At 44.7% G+C, this 18371-nt stretch overlaps 1 protein-coding gene across 11 annotated transcripts in view; it reads left to right on the top strand.

The window, feature by feature from the left end:
- Positions 1-18371, top strand: part of CTIF (cap binding complex dependent translation initiation factor) — a 287368-nt gene that overhangs the window by 235199 nt on the left and 33798 nt on the right. For all 11 annotated transcript variants that reach the window (XM_081801266.1, XM_081801261.1, XM_081801263.1 and 8 more), the window contains one exon: positions 11352-11507. In XM_081801266.1, coding sequence (XP_081657392.1) covers positions 11352-11507 — 156 coding nt within the window. The remainder of the gene's footprint in view (positions 1-11351; positions 11508-18371) is intronic.

Raw genomic sequence — 18371 nt, 5'->3', positions numbered from 1 at the left:
GACCGACTCAACTGCTGCTGGGCTGTCACCAGCTCCTCAATGCCTGTCCCTCCCACATCTCATCCCAGCTTCTCCAGGAAAAAGAAACTTCCTGCCAGAAGTAAATAAAAGTGCACTTTCTCCTCCCCGCTGGGGAGATGGCAGCCCTAGCCACCTCTCTGCCCAGAAACAAACCAGAGTCACTGGGGATATAGAGTGTGGATGGGCAAATTTCCCTGGGTCATTTGTTTTCAAAGAAGGAGAAGGAAATGATGGGGAGGTTGCAGGGATTGGAGGGGCCGTCTGTGTGCTTCGGGAAGTGTAAGAATACAGTGTGATCCTTGTGCCTTCAGCCCTCCCTCCGCTGGCTCGCTGGGAGCAGCATCTCCCCGACGCTGTGGCTGGCTGGGGGTGGGGGTGTTTTCCCCCTGTGCCTGCACGCAGCTGTTTTTGGCTTGACCACAGGACTCTATCATGCCAGAGTTCATGTGGTTATCCAGAGCGGGGAAGAATTTCCCAGCATGCCTTGAGAAACCTGAGCCACTGAATGGCTTTCAGGGCTTATTGATGTGGTCGGTTCAGGAAATAGCAGTACGTCAATAAATAGTTTTAGGCAGGAAACAGGGCTTAAATGGTAGCCTTAAAGTTTGGGGAAAGGCACTAGGGGTTGCTGGGAGGGAACCTGCCAGTCAGATGAGAGCTCAGAGCCAAACACCCGACTTTGAAATGGCTGCCACCAATCTGAGGCCCCTTGCTGGTTCTGGATGCAAGAGGCTGATGTTGAAGGCAGAGCTGAGACCCAGGGGATGGCTGGTTTCGGTTGGCAGAAAAGAGCTCCTTGTTCCAGAGGAAAAGCTAGCAGCCTACAACCTATGTGCCCAGAGGAGACACACAGCTGGGTTGTGGTGGCCTCTGAGCTGGCCATGTTCACAGCCCATTTCCTCACACTTCCAGTGAAAGTCAATGCTAGCCTATAGATCACTCCGGGAGTTCCTCTGTCCTCATCAAAACAATCCAGGAAAAGAGTCACAACCTGCCAATTTCTTCCCAAGTATCTGTTTTTCTGATTATAAAACATGTTCGCAGAAAAATAGAGACATTCAGAAAATAATAAAAAGTAAAAAAATAAAGGTCATCCTTAAATCCATACAAAGTAGACTTTCACATCTACTGAGAAACAATGACTATCAATACCGTGGATGTTTCTCATCTTTTTCCTTTAAAAAAAAAAATCGTGGGGTGATTTTTGGATGAGATTCTAATTCTAATCCAGTCATTCTAATCTTGGATGAGATGATAGAGGACACGCAATTTTGTTTTTGCTTTTCTTACTTAGTATCATAGAGCCATTTTCCCCAGCTGTTACAAACTTCTCATAAATGTATAATTTTTAATGGGTGCAAGGATTATCATTGACCTAATCATTCCCCTATTGTTGGATACTTAGGTTGTTGAATTTTTGTGTGTGTTAAGCTTATTTTTCCTGTTACATTTCACTATTGCCTTATGATAATTATCCCAAAGGGCAATTACTAGATGAAACAATAAGAACACTTTGAAGGCTTATTTTAAGATTTTTTTAGGAAAGTATAACCAATGCGCACTGTGCGTATATGAGAATATCTGTTTCACTGCATCCTCCGCAGTATTGACAATTACTGGTTTTTAATTTATTAATATAATAAGTAGAAAAAAATAGTGTTTTCATTCATTTGATTGCTACTGAGATTTAATTAATTTGTTTTCATTTATTTATCAGCAATTTATGTTTTGATAGAAGAATTGTCTTTTAATGGTCTTTCCCCATCTGTCCATGAGGGATTTAGTACTTTTATTACAAATTTGATCAAGCTATTTATAGGTTAAGACTATTACCCTTTGTCACATTTATTGCAAACATTTTTCCCAGAATGTTAATTGCCTCCTAAGTGTGTTTGCAGTATTTTGATTCCTTTGTTGTGTTGATGTAGAAAGCCCCCCTCCATCCAGAAGTTTGATTCTCTATCAAATTCTTACGGTTTGTCTTCTTTTTTTCTTTAACATTTACCTCTTTATTCCATCTGGTATTCATTTTAGGGCTCAGTGTGAAGGGAGACTCTGAATTATTACCCCCCTCACCCCCCCCCATACTTAGACAGCTGGACCTGCTGGGTTGCTTGAGTGAATAATGCTCTCTTTGCCACTGATTTGTGGTCCTCCGGGGACCATGTGATAAATCCTTATGGATGCTGAACGTGTTTCTAGGCTGTGTGATCTAGCTGTCCACTCTTATGTCAATTCCACGCCCTTTTCATTAGTAAAGCTTTAGGATAGGTGAAAAATAATATGACTCTTTACAATTTTGATTTTAGCTATTTCCCCCATTATTCTTTTTTTTTTTAGAGATGGGGGAAGGGGCAGTGGGAGAGGGAGAGAGAATCTTAAGCAGGCTCTACATTCAGCACAGAGCCCAATGTGGGACTCAATCTCACAACCCTGAGATCTTGACCTGAGCAGAAATCAAGAGTCCGAGACACTTGACGGACTGCTACCCAGGCACCCCTCCCCCACTGCCTTACTCTTTCAAATTACTTTTAGGATTATTTTTTTCAAGCTTCCATTCCCCCTTTCCCTCCAAAAAGTTCCTTTTGGAATATGGAGTGCAAACGGGGGTTACACCTGTGAATTATTTCAAGGAGAATCACCATCTTTATAATGCTGTCTACCCATTAAGGAATATTGTGTGTTTCTTCATTTGTTGAAGACTTTGTCTGAAATCTCGTAGTTTGGTTTTGCAATTTTCTTCATAGAAATTTAGCACATTCCTAAATAATATTAGGTAAGTATTTTAATTGCTTTAATAAATGAGCTTTGGTGCACTAAAATACCTCATTGGTTAATCCTATCATTTAAAAAGCTGTTGATTATATTCTTGGGTTCTGAGGATTTGAATGTGGGCATCTTGGAGGGGCCATTATTCTGCCTACCATACTGGCTTTATAAAAGTTTGAAATGCAAGATCAGCCCTGAAGATACTATTAATTTTTGTTTCCTAGGTGTTTTTACTGCACTGGGGTTAAGCCCCTAATCATTAGGTAATCATAACTGAGGAAAATAGTAATGGTTTTTGTTTGTGAACGAAAATATTTTTATTAAAATAGCCGAGCATAAAAAAAATAAAAAATAAGAAAATAAAAAGCTGTTGATTTTTGTATATTAATTTTGCATCTAAATACTCTTATTAATTAGTTAGTGGCTAAACTCTCATGTTAATTCTAATCTTTATTAGAGAGTTCTCTTGGGTTTTTCATTTGTATAATCATATCAAATCATTTTATCTCCTTCCTTCCAAGGGTCATGGATGTTGCTGTAATTTTTTAATCAGGCCTATTGATGTGTAATATATTATGTTTATAGATGTCCTAATACTAAATCATCCTTGCCTTTCTGGGATAAAATCTACTTGGTTATAATGGATGCATTTGCTAGCATTTCATTTAGGACTTTCACATCTACTCGCATTAGAGAGATAAGCCCATAGGCTTCCTTATTTGTAATTTCCTATCAGGGAAAAGTTTATCTTTTTTCTGTTCTAGGTCAGTCTACATAGCAGAGCAGCTGTATAATTTTTTGAAAATTTGAATCAACTTACCTATAAAAATCATAAATTTAGAGACCTCCTAATTCAGAACTTTTCATTTATTTTATGATTTTTAGTCTTTTCTGGCCTTTTATTGATTTTTTTAGGAAAGTTTGATATTTATTTTTTTAAAACATCTCCTATTTTATCATTTTTTTCCCAAAATCATCAGCATAGAGTTGTAAATAGCTTTTATTGCATTTTTATCTACTATATATCTTTTTTAAATATTTTGATTATATTTCTAATTTGATTTCTCTTACTTCTTTCTTGATTTTACAAAATTTCCTTTCTCTGTTTTCTAATTAATTAGTTTCTAGCTTTATCTGTATTATGTCCTTTCATATATTTCCTTAGTTACTGGTGGCTTTCTAATTTTTTGAGTCAAATATATAGATTAACAGTAGTCAGGAGAAATATGGGATCCAAATATGTATTTTTTTTTAAGATTGATTGATTTATTTGAGAGAGAGAGAGGAGCATGAGCTGGGGGTGGGGGGAGGAGCAGAGGGAGAGAGAGAGAATCTCAAGCAGACTCCCCAGTGAGCTTGGAGCCCAGCACAGGGCTCAATCCCAGTACACTGAGATCATGACCTGAACCAAAACCAAGAGTCAGAGGCTTAACAAACTGAGCCACCCAGGCGCCCCTGCATATGTAATTTCAAATTTAGTAACTTATATTATTTCACCCAGTATATCCAAAATTTCAGCATGTAATCGGTATTTTTAAAATAGGAGACATTTTGCATTCTTTCGTACTAAGCTTTCAAAAACTCCTGTCTCTTTTACGCTTACAGAACATCTCAGTTTGTATAAGCACATTTCAAGCACTCAGTAGTCCCATGTTGCTAGTGGCTACCAAGTTGGACAGCATAGGTTTAGATGATGTATTGGCTTCCTCTTTTTAATAGCCAAAATAGTTAAGACTATAAATTTACCTTTCATTATAGCTTTGACCACATCCTACAAGTTTTTGTAACTCTTTTTTTATTTTAAGATTTTATTTATTTATTTATTTGACAGAGACACAGCGAGAGAGGGAACACAAGCAGGGGGAGTGGGAGAAGGAGAAGGAGAAGCAGGCTTCCCACTGAGCAGGGAGCCCGATGTGGGGCTCGATCCCAGGACCCGGAGATCATGACCTGGGCCGAAGGCAGACGCTTAACGACTGAGCCACCCAGGCACCCCTGTAACTCTTTATTTCCTAATCTGTTAACATGTATTTGATTATGTCTTTATTCCATCTTTCTTTGGGAGACTTTGTTTTTCCTTTTAGAGGGGAGGGGGCAGAGGGAGAGAGAGAATCTTAAGTAGGCTCCATACCCAGCACAGAGGCCAACACAGGGCTCGATCCCATGACCATGAGATCATGACCTGAGCTGAAATCAAGAGTCGGACGCTTAACCAACTGAGCCACCCAGGTGCCCCCTTTGGGAGACCACTTTTAAACATCCACGTAATGGGCTGTTTTTGAATTGTTCTTAATTCTTGGCCCAAATACGTAACCTGTAGAATTTCTGTGCTTTGAAATTTAGAGTGAATCACAGCTTACATGAGGCTGGTTTCAATTTAGTCTTATTAATTACATTATTTAAATCAGCTAAGTGGTTACATTTTGTTAATCAGCCATGGAATGCTAGCAGTTTCATTTCCAGATGCTATTCTTCCTGTTTTTTTCTTATGTTTCAATAGCTTTTGTTTTATGTATTTCGAGTCTATGCTATGCAGTGTATAATCTTTTTTGTTATCTATTATGAATGTAATTTTATTTATATGTAACCTTTTTTAGTTTATTTAATGATCGTCCTCTTGAAAACTACTTTGATCTTACTAGCGCTTTAATTTTATTTTTATGTGCCCACAATTATTTTTACCCATCCATTTATTTTATATATCCTGTTTTCAGTTCTGCTAATGGTTACTAGTGTTTACTTTTAATACTTTTAAAGGCATACTTTAACTTCTATTTCTATGATTACCATACTTAAGAAAGAAGCAATAACTGCTGAATCCTTAAGGTCTAAATTATGAAATGTTTATGCTTTACCATCTTCTGTTCCTCTTCCACCAGTATGTATCAGTCTTCAGTAAGTTAATCTTAGAGTATTAAATCACTACTGCTACGAAATTCTTATTCAAATTACATTTAAAGATTAAATAACTTCTCTTTCAAGGGCTATTTTCAGCTTTTGATTCTGACTCACAACCAAAGTTATAATTACTTGTTAACTCCGTAAGTCTACCTGGTTTCAGTTTTCACTTCTGGTCCTTCTATACCATGATTTCCTCAAACTGAGTCTAAATTTTGTTGGCTGGGCATGCATTTAAGAGAGTTTTTAAATGTTTAAATTATTTTTAATTGTGGCAAAAGAAAACACCACCTAAGTAAAATTTACCATTTCATACTGGTTATATGTGTGTAGTTCAGTCAAGTCAAGTGTAGTCACGTTGTTCTACACCCAAGCCCCAAAACTTTTTCCTCTTACGAAACTGCGACTCTAACCCATTAAACAATCCTCCAGTCCCCTCTCTCCCCAACCACCAGCAACCATCATTCTACTTTCCGGTTCTGTGATTTTGACTTCCGTAGATACTTGTATAAGTGGAATCATACAGTATGTGTCATTCTGTGACTAGCGTGTTTCAATTAGCATAATGTCCTCATGGGTCGCCTGTATTGTAGCATATGTCAGAATTTCCTTCCTTTTTAAGACTGAATAATATTCCGTGGTATACACGTGTCACATTTTGTTCATCCGTTCATCCGTTGATGGACATTTAGGTTGCTACCACCTCTGGGCTGTTATGAACAGTGTTGCTATAAACATGGGTGTACAAATATCTCCTCAACACCCTGCTTTTAGTTCTTTCGAGTATATACCCAGAAGTGGAATTGTTGGATCATAGGGTATTTCCATTTTTAATTTTTTAAAGAATCGCCATACTGTTTTCCATGGCGGCTGCACCAGTTTGACTTTTTTTTTTTTAAAGATTTTATTTATTTATTTGAGAGAGAGAATGAGATAGAGCATGAGAGGGGGGAGGGTCAGAGGGAGAAGCAGACCCCGCTGAGCAGGGAGCCCGATGCAGGACTCGATCCCGGGACTCCAGGATCATGACCTGAGCCGAAGGCGGTAGCTTAACCAACTGAGCCACCCAGGCGCCCCAGTTTGACTTTTTTTTAAGATAAGCACGTAGATAGGACTTTCAAAAACCTTTGCTTATTATGTAAGATGCGTTTCTCCTGCTTTCACTCACAGCTGTGTGTGTTCTTTCCCCCTCAAGCAAGGGAAGATGTTGTCTCAATGTCTGAATTTTAACATCAAATACAGAAATATAAGGCCAACCATATTTTTGTTCCTTTATAAGAAACCTAGGGGTTCCCCTCCCCCCCACCTTCAAAGCTGTTTTTAGAATTTTTCTTTTTCTTGAAATTAAAAAAGAGTGTTCTCCTGCTAAGTATCCATGGTGGGGCTCTGGGACGCTGGGAGCCCTTTCTGCCTGAAGAGTCCATTCTTCTTTGGCTTTTGGTTTTCAACTCAAAGTGTTTCCCTCTGGTGTCTTTATTCCATGTATTCTGGGATCCTTTTTGAAAGCCTCTGTAATTCACAGGTCAGACGCCCGTCCGCTCAGTCTTCACCGCTTTCTTTTCTTTTTCATCTATTTATCCTTGTCTTCAACTTCCTAGCTGTCTTATGTGCGACTTTTTCTGCAGCGCACATTCTGTCCTTCACTGCCTTCAGCTCACGCTCTCATGTTGCTGTGGTACCTCTCGTTCCCATCCGTTCTTCCCGAAGGCCAGCTCCCATCTTACACTTCATCTCAGTGTTATTCTTATGGAACTAAAAGCCCACACGTTTTACACTGGAATCTTGAATTTTATTTATTCTTGGTATATTGTTACCATTTTCAAAGCTATGCATTTCCATTAGGTCTTCGGGGTAGCAGCCCCCTACTCTGCTGTGCAGGATTTTCCCGTAGACGGCATACTGCTTTTCTCTTCCCTTACTCTTGAATGACGAAGGCTCAGTTTGGTTTGGGGGTTAGCTATATGGATCGTCCTTGGAATTCTCAATGTCTGCTGCGGCAACAGTAGAGTCCCCCTCTCCGTGGGTGGCTTCGTGTGCACATCCCAAGTTTGATTTCCAACATTTAGCAGGTGTTCGGTTTTCTAGTGCATGTTGCTAGCCCCAAACAGAATCCTCTCTCAATGCCACTGATTATCAGGAGGAAATGGAGTCAAGCTGTAGTTCTTTGATCAGATTTGATCATTTTTTTAAAACTCCAGTCTCTGGTGTGCACTGCCCCAAGACTTTCCCTGCCCGAGAGGGCTTTGCCTGAGAGCACCACACCTCTGAGGACACAGGGTACCTTTGGCCCCTGAATCTGCAGGGACCAGGACAAGAGCAGTGCTGCTAGGAGCTGCCTGGGTGCACAGGACAGGGTTTATAAGTAATCCCAGACTGCCTACCAGCCAGGGGCAGACAGAGAGAGGCTGAAGGTCAGGCTACCTACCCATCTACCCCTAACCTTTGATCTTCTGGGTAGGAGGCCAAGCTGCTCTGGGCAACTAGAGCTTCTTGGTGACAGCACTTGAGTTAGTGGTGTTACCTCCCGAGTCTGGTGAGGAGGCTGTTGGTGAACTGTTATCTCCCTTCTCGGTGTTGTTGTGGGGCTTTCTTCTTCTTCGTCTGCCTGCTCGGGTATTTCTCTGTGAGATGGGAAAAGGACAAATTGGGCCCTGATGGACGGGCCCCATTTTAACTCCCAAGTTGGCACCTTATAAAAGCCTGGAGCTGTGGTTCTCGGCCATGGCCGCACACTGGAATGACCCGAGGGCTTTCACAGATGACCAGTGTCCAGGCCCCACTGTGGCCAGCTGCACAAGCCTCTGTGTGGCAGAGTCCAAGCACCTGTAGCTTCGAAGCTCCTCCGGGTGCAACCAGGACCAAGAACATTTAGCCCAGATTTGAGAACAATGGTAGGGCTTGGGTTCTCATTCAGATTCTAGTCCTACGTGACCTTGGTCAAGTCTTTTAACTGCTTTGTGCCTCAGTTTCTCCCATTCTAAAATGAGAATGCTAATGCCTGCCTCTGTTCTGACCACATAAGGATACAGTGGGGTAAACACAGGCTAATGAGGGTGGAACTACCTAAAGATGTATGACTTCAAGGCCAGCAGTCCAGGGCCCTTTGTAGGCCTTAGGGTGGGGGGCAAAGTCATTCATTCATTCACAGGTACCTAGAACAACACAGGGCAGCCCCTGTGGGCTCCCTGCTCCAGGCTCTGTACTAGGAAGGAGACCCCGCTCCTTTTGGGGTCCCTGGCTAAACCCAGGGGACTCTTCCAGGGACACTGCCCTGTCTCAGACTCCAGGGCGGGAGAGCTCCATGAACTGGCAAACCACAGCTGTACACAGGTAGACCTTTCAGTGGGAAGTGAGTGGGGAGGCAGGAGACCCAAGGGTCGGCATGGGGCCCATGAGATCTATGAGCTTGAATGGACTTCCGGGGGCAGTACGAACAAATGGCTTAGTGGAAAATTCAGACACAAAGTGAGTAAGAGCTTGGGCTCTGACGTACTACCTTTCCAGTTTCAAAACACCATGAGAAAAGAAGTGGGGAAAAAGCTTGGTGTCCAGAGTAGGCAGATCCAGGCTCAAATCCCAGCTCTGCCATTTCCACGTAGCCATGGCCAAGTTGGGTAACTTCCTAACCTCAGATTCATCATCTCTAAAATGGGGCAATAATAGGACCGGCCTAGGGGGATCATTGTGATGATTACCTGAGACATTACATTCAGGTCCTTGGCTCGGCATCTGGTGCACAGGTAGTGGACTGCTACACGCACACACACTTTAAGCTGGAGAAATTCTGAAACATGTAAGCCATGACCCAGGCTCATCAGAAGCAGGATCTGGAGGGACATCTCTTGGAGATCTTCTCATCCAGCCGCAAATTGGCCAGCCGAGGAGGCTGAGGTCCCATCTGCCCTTTTAGGTTTCTAGATAGCACTTCCATCATACACAAGGGACAGACATTAGCCAAGTCTTCCGTGAGGACCTTCCTTCTCTGGAGATTCTGAGATTTGGGCATCCAGGAGAATGCTCAGCCAAAAATCCGCGATGGGGAGGGGTACTGGATGGTGGGGACGGCATGCAGCACGTGCCACAGCCTCTTCCCTCCCGTGTCCTATTCCTCTTGGTGGCACAGTCCCCCACATCCAGAATCTTGGTATCATATTTGAGTCTTCCTTTTCCATCAACCCTGAAATCCATCACTTGGCAACTCTTTATCTTGACAGTGTCTTTTATACCAATCCTGTATCGGGCAGCTAGTACTGCTCAGCAGACAACCACAGAAATCCTCGTGGCACACAGTGTTGTGTTGTAGTTAGATTATATGTGTGCAGGTTGGCTGGGGGCCACCTGATCTAGTCTAGACTTGGGTGGAGCCCTGCTTCACATTCTCTCGTCTTCCCTTTGGGACCATCAGACCACAATGACAATGGGAGAAGCATGGGAGAGTAAGCATAACTATGCAAGGCCTCTTAAGGCCTCGGATCAGAATTGGCAGCCTGTCACTTCTGCCTCATTCTGTTGGCCAAAGCAAGTCATATGGCCAAACCTGAAGACAAGAGGTAGGGGAAATATATTTCTGAATATAATCTAACCTACCACAGATTCTTATCTCTCGAATGCCAGAGAGTGTAGTTTCATTCAGCCTGCACTTTGGCGGCAGCCTCCTGCTTGGTCTCTGCATCCATGCCATAGTACCCTTGTCAGGAGCAGAGATATGACCATGGCCTTTCATGACCCACCCAAAATCTTCTCTGCCAGCCATCACACAGAATGAAGCTCCTTGGCTGGGTGCAATTATCCATACTCTAGCCCCACCCTCTTTCTCCGCCCTGCCTCCTGTTTTTTTCTTCTCTATGCCACCCATGCAGGACCCGGACTGCGTTCTACCTCCCTATTTCCCAAACATCCATATTACCCTCCCCACATCATTGTTCTCTCCGCCTGAAATGCCCCACATTCCTGAGTCAGAATCCTAGCTCTTTCGTGGCCTTGATTTCCCATTCAAAGTGACAACTTCTGCCTCTGAGCTCCCCAAATCCTTTCACCTGGAACCCCACGGTGGCTTTGATACCTTCTCTCTTGTATCACGGTTACAAGTGAACATGTCATTTCCTAGTCCTTAATACAGCACCTGGCACACAATGGGGCAATACTGTTTTTAGGGAGGATGAATGAATGTGTCTAAACCCCTTGCAGGCAGGGGCCGTAGCTGTCTCCAGCCCAGTGCTCGAGCCACAATGGGCCTCAGTCACTAATTGCTGACATGCAGGACAATTCTCTGGTCACCCTCCCTCATGTGGAGGGCATGCTTTGGGGATTAGCAAAGGGAGGTGGTTTAGGCACACGGAGTTGAACGGTGGAGGTGATAACTCTGGGAAAGGTGTCATCTGCCCTTCATCTCACTCCCCCACCTCAGCATTGGGGTCAGTGAGGCAAGGCTGAGGGGCCCCCAGTCTGGGAACTGAAGAAGAGGTGCTGTGGCCGAAAGTCAAGGTGGCCCTGCTACCCACGCGTGAGTCCCCCGCGTTCACACTCCAGCCAAGGGTCACCCATCCCTCCTCAGTGAGAGCATGGGGTTTACCAGTTGTCTAGAGCCGGCCCTTAGACAGCAGGCACCACAGCCAGGCAGACTGGCCCTGGTGAGGCTGACTCGGTCTCTCGTGCCTCCACAGAAGGACTTCACCGTGCGGGAAGAGCTTCAGCAGCAGGATGTGGAACGCTGGCTTGGCTTCATCACCTTCCTGTGTGAGGTGTTCGGGACCATGCGTAGCAGCACTGGCGAGCCCTTCCGCGTGCTCGTCTGCCCCATCTACACCTGCCTCAGGGAGGTAAGAGACCCGCGCGGCCAGGCCCGCTGCCCTGGCGGGGAAGGCCACCCTGGAATGTCTGTGAGCAAAACTCAAACACGCCAGGAAAGGGCTTGTACCACCTGGAATGATGGATCCTTTGGTAAACAGAAACGTCACTCTCCGTGCTTCTGTTTACCAAAGCAGGGTTTTAATTCATTGGGCTTGTATAGAGGGAAAAAGCCCTCCAAAGGAAATTATTATTAACTCAGACTTCAGTCATAATCTAGAACACTGCCTGCAGAGAGGAGGCCTCCAGTCAATATTAATTGAATGAATGGATCTTTGGTCTAGATTGGTTTACCATTGAATTATGTATTTAAAAAAAAATACTTGCTTCTAAATTTCATCTGAAGAAGAAATAAATGAGAATAACTGAGAACTTTTGAGAAGCAAGAGGTCAGTGACGTACTTGCCCTACCAGGTATATATAGCCCACTTTAGAGGGTCATCCTGGCTACTCTTGGGGGCCAGAAGCTGGGAGTTCATTATGGGGTGAGGGAGAGGTTGGTGGCTCGGAACACAGCCATGACGGCGCAGAGGAGGTTTGCATTCCAGTTATATTTTTGAGATGGAACCAACAGGACCTGCTGACATGAGATATCAGAGAATGGAGGAAGGGATGTGGGCTCCTGGTTCACAAGCCTGGTGACACCATTTTCTGGGATAGGGAGAGCTTGAAGAGAAACAGAAGGGGATGAAAACTAGGAGGTGGTTTTTTTCTGTTTGGGTGACCCAGTGGTCATCCCCAGAGAGCTGTCCCACTGTTGCTCAGGTAGAAGCGTCTGAAAACTGGGAAGAAGTGTCAGCCCTGGAGACTCGGAATTGAGCATTTTGTGAAGTGTCCGTGTATACTTGGTGCTCAAGGCTGGGGACCAGATGGGATCACCCAGAGAGAGGGTGTAGATGGAGGAATGGCCAGGAGGCGGGGAGGCGGTGGAGGTGAGGACATGAGTGTGGACAAGTCTTTGGAGAAGTGCTTCTGTGAAAGGCAACAGGAAAGGAACTTGTCAACTACAGGGGGGTGTGCAGTCAGGGGACATTTTTGTGTTTTGCGAAGGAAGAAGATAATAGAGCAACCTAAGAGAAAGGAGAGGGTATTTGTAGATGGTTTTGAAGCATCCGTTTATGGGAAACAAGGTGCTCATTCCCGACTGTGTGGATGCTCACTAAAGCAGAGCATGCAGACCTCTCTCAGACACCTTGTAAACCCGTCAGCCTCTGCCACTCCACAGAGCCCAACATCCTTCCTAACAAATGCACTTGAATTCAGAATTGTTTCTCAGAATCGGCAAATGGCCTCCTCCCACGGTATGTCGCTCTCAAAGGGTCATAAGCTCAGAACGCAGCACCACAAGGGGCCATAGCTTTGCTTTTTGCATCCCTCGGGGGTGATGTGAAGGCAGCCCTCTTGGACAGTGGCCTCTTGGGGTCCTCCCATCCCTGCCTGAGTTGCCCTGTGCCCCTGACAACCAAGCTCAAGGCAGGGAGCAGCACCGTTCGAGGGCAGTGACCTGGATTGCCCCAACACGTTCCCTCTGCGTGATCTGGGCACCTCCTGGTGTTGCCGTCACCTGCTTCCCCGAGCAGGGGGCGAGGCTGCAGCTGAGTGCCAGCCCTGGCTGCCAGGACCTTCTAACACCGCCTGAGGTAGCGCGAACTTTCGGGTGTGAGATCCGGAAGGTGCCAGGAGGTCTGCACAAAAAACAAGGAGCGTCCCCTAATGCACACTTGCTTGATGCGTTCAACTTTTCAGGACGATGTCATGAACACAAGTGGCTGCCGTGCTCACGGTAAACTTGAAGAACAAACAGTTCATCTACAGCTTTCACCATAAAAGGGGAAATCAGAGCCCCACATTGCGAGCGCTCTGCCGGAGGCCCGCAGTGAGCTGGTTCCAGAGCACCAGCCCTGGGCTCCAATTCTGCCTCTGCCAGGTTCGAGCTGTGCCATCCAGGGGAGAGTTCACCTGCCCTGAGCCTTGGTTCCTCCTCTGTAGAGGGAGACCATGCTGCTTGCTCTGAAGGGGTTCAGGGAGAAAGACACGGTGTGGAGAGGGTGCTAAGCGCACGAGGACAACTAGGTCAGAATGTAGAAGGAAATGCCCCGGGGACTTGTTCTAGGGCACGGTGGCTCTCAGAGAGCTGGGTTTCCTCCAGTCTGACTTAGGGCCCGGCACATGCCCAATCTTAAAGGGGCACAGAGGCTGAGTGCCCTGCCCAGGGACACATAGCCCCTCACTGCCGGCCTGGAGCTTCTCCACTACCCATCTAGAGCTCTTTCCAAAGAGAACTTAGCTTCCCTAAAACAGGGCCTTAAGAAGAGATGGGGACATAAACGTGTGTCCTACGGATTGTATCAGTCCCTACAGAGAGCCTTTGCCTTTCCCAGCTCTCTGGAGACAGACACCTGAATTCTCAGAGCCTGTTGCTGCCTCCCCTACCTTATCTGTCACACACACACACTTGTACCCAGGTCTGACCGACATTCCCAAAGCAGGTTGGGCCAGCTCCAAGAAGTTTCCAGAAGCCAAAGCCACTGCTGCTGCCTCTTTCCATGCTGGAAAGGTTTAGACTTTTCCCCTGGGGCCATGCAGATGGCTGACCCAGATGCCCACCCTACCACCCTACCCCGGGCCCTCCCAACTCCTAGAACAGTCCCAGGCCTGCATTTTCAGCTGCCCACTAGATACGTCCAGGTCATGCCTCAAGCCTCTCCAGTATCATGTGGCCAGAGCTACACCCCAAGGCCTTCCTGCTCAGTCCAGATCCTAGTGTGGGCCCAGACCCACCCTTCCGGTGCCCCCACAGCCAGGAAGCAGCCCCAGAACCCACCTGATTGCCTTTTCTTACAACTGTGCGTCACTCACTCTATCCTCCTCTTCTGCACGCCCTCCCTGGCTTCCCCTGCTCCCCTTTCCTCTAGGCCCTGAATCAGACACAGACCCGTGGGCCATCTTGGTGTGAAAATCTCATTTAGAACAAACCTAAGAGGAAGATACAAAATCCTCACAGCCCCATTGCAATCTCGGGGTTCTCAGCTCACAGAGGCCACCTTCACTGGACCTGGGGCTCACTGGCCTCCACTCCCCTTTAAGATTGAGCGCATGCTTGGCCCCAAAGCCCCTTCAGACTGGAGGCCACCTGGGGCTCTGAGAGCCCGCCTGCCCCAGGAGGAGTCCCCTGGGCATTTCCTTGCACACTCTGACCCAGTTGAATTAACCGTTCTCTCTGGTTCTCTTGGTTACTCAAGCTTCAGACCTTGGACTCCATCCTTGGAGTCTCTCTCTTCCTGGCCGTAACACCTCTTCCCAGGCCCAGCCCAAGCCACTTCTGGGAAGCTCCCCGCCCCCACCCCCAGCGGACCACATGGACAGCTCCCAAGAGTGAGACATGGCACTCCACCCTGACAACTCCGCCTTTCCACAGAGTCTTAGTATTGGAGCATTTGGTAACTTAGCCTCTATTTAGTAATTTAGTATTTTATAATGATAACAGCACACTGGAAGGCATTGCCCAAAGCACATCATGCATTCTTTTCTCTTTTAACTCGGACAACACTCTGAAGGTGATCATCCCTGGCTGCCAGAGAACAGAGAGGTCGGGCAGTTTGCTCAGGGCCACACAGCAGAGTGCATATCGGAATCCAGATCTGACTGCTGGAGTCCCTGCTCCTGGCCGCTCTGCTCACGCCTCGCGAAGCACCTTTCTATTTCTTCAGTCCGTGCTGTGCAGCCAAAGCCAAATAGGTCATCAGAGAATTGATTCCACTTTTGCCATAAATAACGTGTGCCAATCAGACCTTTCTTTGAGGGATGGAGAAGAATTTCCGGTGAGCCTTTTTATTGTTTAAGCACCACTGGCTCTTCCAAGAGGGTTTTCAAAGTGACTGAACTGTATTATCAGCACCTGCAAGGTGTAGGAGTCTCCTTGCCCTCCTGTTTACTGCTCGTATTTGCTTCGTGAGCTCTTTTTAATTTTTTTTTTTAAGATTTTATTTTTTTAAGTAATCGCTACACCCAACGTGGGGCTCGAACATACAGCTCCGAGATCAACAGTTATACGCTCTACCCGCTGAGCCAAGCAGACACCCCTCTTTTTTTTTAATTTTTTTAGTGTTTATAAAATTTTATTGTCATAAGAACACTTAATATGAGATCTACCCTCTTAACAGCTTTTTAAGTGTACAGTACAGCATTGTTACGTCTAGGTACAATGTCATTATAGTGAATCCCTAGAATTTATTCACCTGGCATAACTGAAATTTTATGCCCAGTTTTTAGCAACTGACTATTCCCCCCCACCCCCGCCCCCAGCCTCTGGCGGCCACCTCTGTTCTTTGCTTCTACAAGTTTGACTCTTTGAAATACCTCATGTAAGTGGAAATAAGCAGTATTTGTCCTTCTGTGACTGGCTTATTGCACTTGGCATAATATTTTCCAGGTGCCTCCGTGTGTCCCACATGGCAGAATTCTCCTCTTTTATCAAGTGGAATAGTACCGCTAACCTCCGAACAACATGGGTCTGAACCGTGGGGGTCACTTAGATGCGGAGTTTTTACGATACAGTACTGTAAATCTATTTTCTCCAGCTTATGGTTTTCTTAGTAATATTTCCTCTAGCTTACTTTGTTGTAAGTGTACAGTATATAATACATATATACAAAATGTGCATTAATTGACTGTTGATGTCATTGGGAAGGCTTCTGGACGGCAAGAGGCTATTAGTGACGTTTTGGGGGAGTCAAAAATTACATGTGGATTTTCGACTGCAGGGGGCTTGACGCTGCTAACCCCGGCGTTGTTCAAGGGTTAGCTATATTCCACTGTATGGATATACCACGTTTTTTCATCTGTGCATCTGTTCATGGACATGCAGGTCATTCTCACATATTGGCTACTGTGCATAGAGCTGTAGTGACCATGGGAGTGCAGGAGTGGTCATATGTCTTCGAGATCTTGATTTCAGTCCTTTTAGATAAATACTCAGAAGTGGGGTTGCTGGATAATATGGTTCTATTTTTAACTTTTTGAGGAAGCTCCCTACTGTCTTTCAGAGCAACTATTTCTCCCCCTCCTTGCCAACACTTGTCTTTTTTTTTTTTTTTTGAAATAATAGTGGTCATCCTAACAGATGTGAAGTGGTTTTGATTTGCATTTCCCTGATGATCAGTGACAATGAGCACCTTTTCAAATACCTGTAGGCCATGTGTATGTCTTCTTTGGAAAAATGTCTATTCAAGTCCTTAGCTCATTTTTTCAATCCAGTTATTGATTTTCTGCTTATTGGGTTGTAGGAGTTCCTTATATATTTTGAAAATTAACCCATTATCAGATAGATGGTTTGCAGATATTTTCTCCCATTCTGTGAGTTGCCTTTCACTCTGGTTTTTTTGTTTTGGTTTGGTTTTTTGTGGGTTTTTGTTTTGTTTTGTTTTGTTTTTGCTGTGCAGAAACTTCTTCATTTGATGTAGTAGTCCCAGTTGTCTGTTCTGCTTTTGGGCTTTTGGTATCTTATCCATGAAATCACTGCCAAGACCCAGGTCATGAATTGTTTTCTTTGAGAAGTTAGTTTTAGGTCTTAAGTTTTAATCCATTTTAAGTTGATTTCTCTGTGTGTGGTGTAACATAAGAGTCCAGTTTCATTTTTCGGCCTGTGGATGTCCTGTTTTCCCGGCACAATTTGTTGAAGAGACTGTCCTTTCCCCATTGCGTGTTCTTGGCACTTTGTCGAAGATTGGTTGATCATATATGCACGGATTTATTTCTGGGCTCTCTGTTCTGTCCCATTGGGTCTATATGTATGTTTTAATTACTGTAGCCTTGGAATATATTTTGAAATGAGGATGTGTGGTGCTTCCTGATTTGTTCTTTTTCAAATTGTTTCAGGATTGTTTTGGCTATATGAATCTTTTGTGGTTCTCTATGAATTTTAGAATTGTCTGTTCTATTTCTTTAAAAAATGCCATTGTAATTTTGACCAGGATTGCATTGAATGTGTAGGTCACTTTGGGGGATATGGACATTTTAACAGTATCAAGTCTTCCAATCCAAGAGCAGGAACAAGACAAGGGTGTCCACTCTTATCACTCCCTCTTAACATAGTATTAGAAGTCCTAGCCACAGCAATTAGACAAGAAAAAAGAAACAAAGGACATCCAAATTGAAAAGGAAGAAGCAAAATTGTCTGTTTGTAGATAGTGTGATCTTGTATATAGAAAACCCTAAAGACTCCACAAAAAAACAAAACAAAACAAAACATTAGAACCAATAAATGAATTCAGTAAAGTTGCTGGATACAAAATCAACATACGACAATCAACTGCATTTCTCTGCAGTGATAACTAACTATGTGAAAAGGAAATTAGGAAAATAAGTCACTTTACAGTAGCATGAGAAAGAGTAAAATACTTAAGAATAAACTTAACTAGGGGCACCTGGGTGGCTCAGTCGTTAAGCATCTGCCTTCGGTTCAGGTCATGATCCCGGGGTCCTGGGATCGAGCCCCGCATTGGGCTCCCTGCTCAGCAGGAAGCCTGCTTCTCCCTCTCCCACTCCCCCTGCTTGTGTTCCCTCTCTCGCTGTGTCTCTCTCTGTCAAATAAATAAAATCTTTAAAAAAAAAGAATAAACTTAACTAAGGAAGTAAAAGACTTGCACCCTGAAAACTGCAAAATGTTAATGAAAGAAATCAAAGAAGACACAAAGAAACAGTAAAGCATCCCTTCGGCTGTCTTCCAGTAGCATTGTAAGGACCCCTTCATCCTGCCCAGGCCCCCAGCCAAACTGTGACTGCAAGGGCCCCCCACCCAGGAGGGTGTAATTAGTGTTTGTGGCCCAAGCTAGGGT

The sequence above is a fragment of the Leptonychotes weddellii genome, chromosome 13, assembly GCF_054177405.1.
Source record: "Leptonychotes weddellii isolate Sample4059 chromosome 13, ASM5417740v2, whole genome shotgun sequence".
Lineage (NCBI taxonomy): Eukaryota > Metazoa > Chordata > Mammalia > Carnivora > Phocidae > Leptonychotes > Leptonychotes weddellii.
The sequence above is the reverse complement of the archived record's forward strand: the minus strand, read 5'-3'. Positions and strand labels throughout refer to the sequence as shown.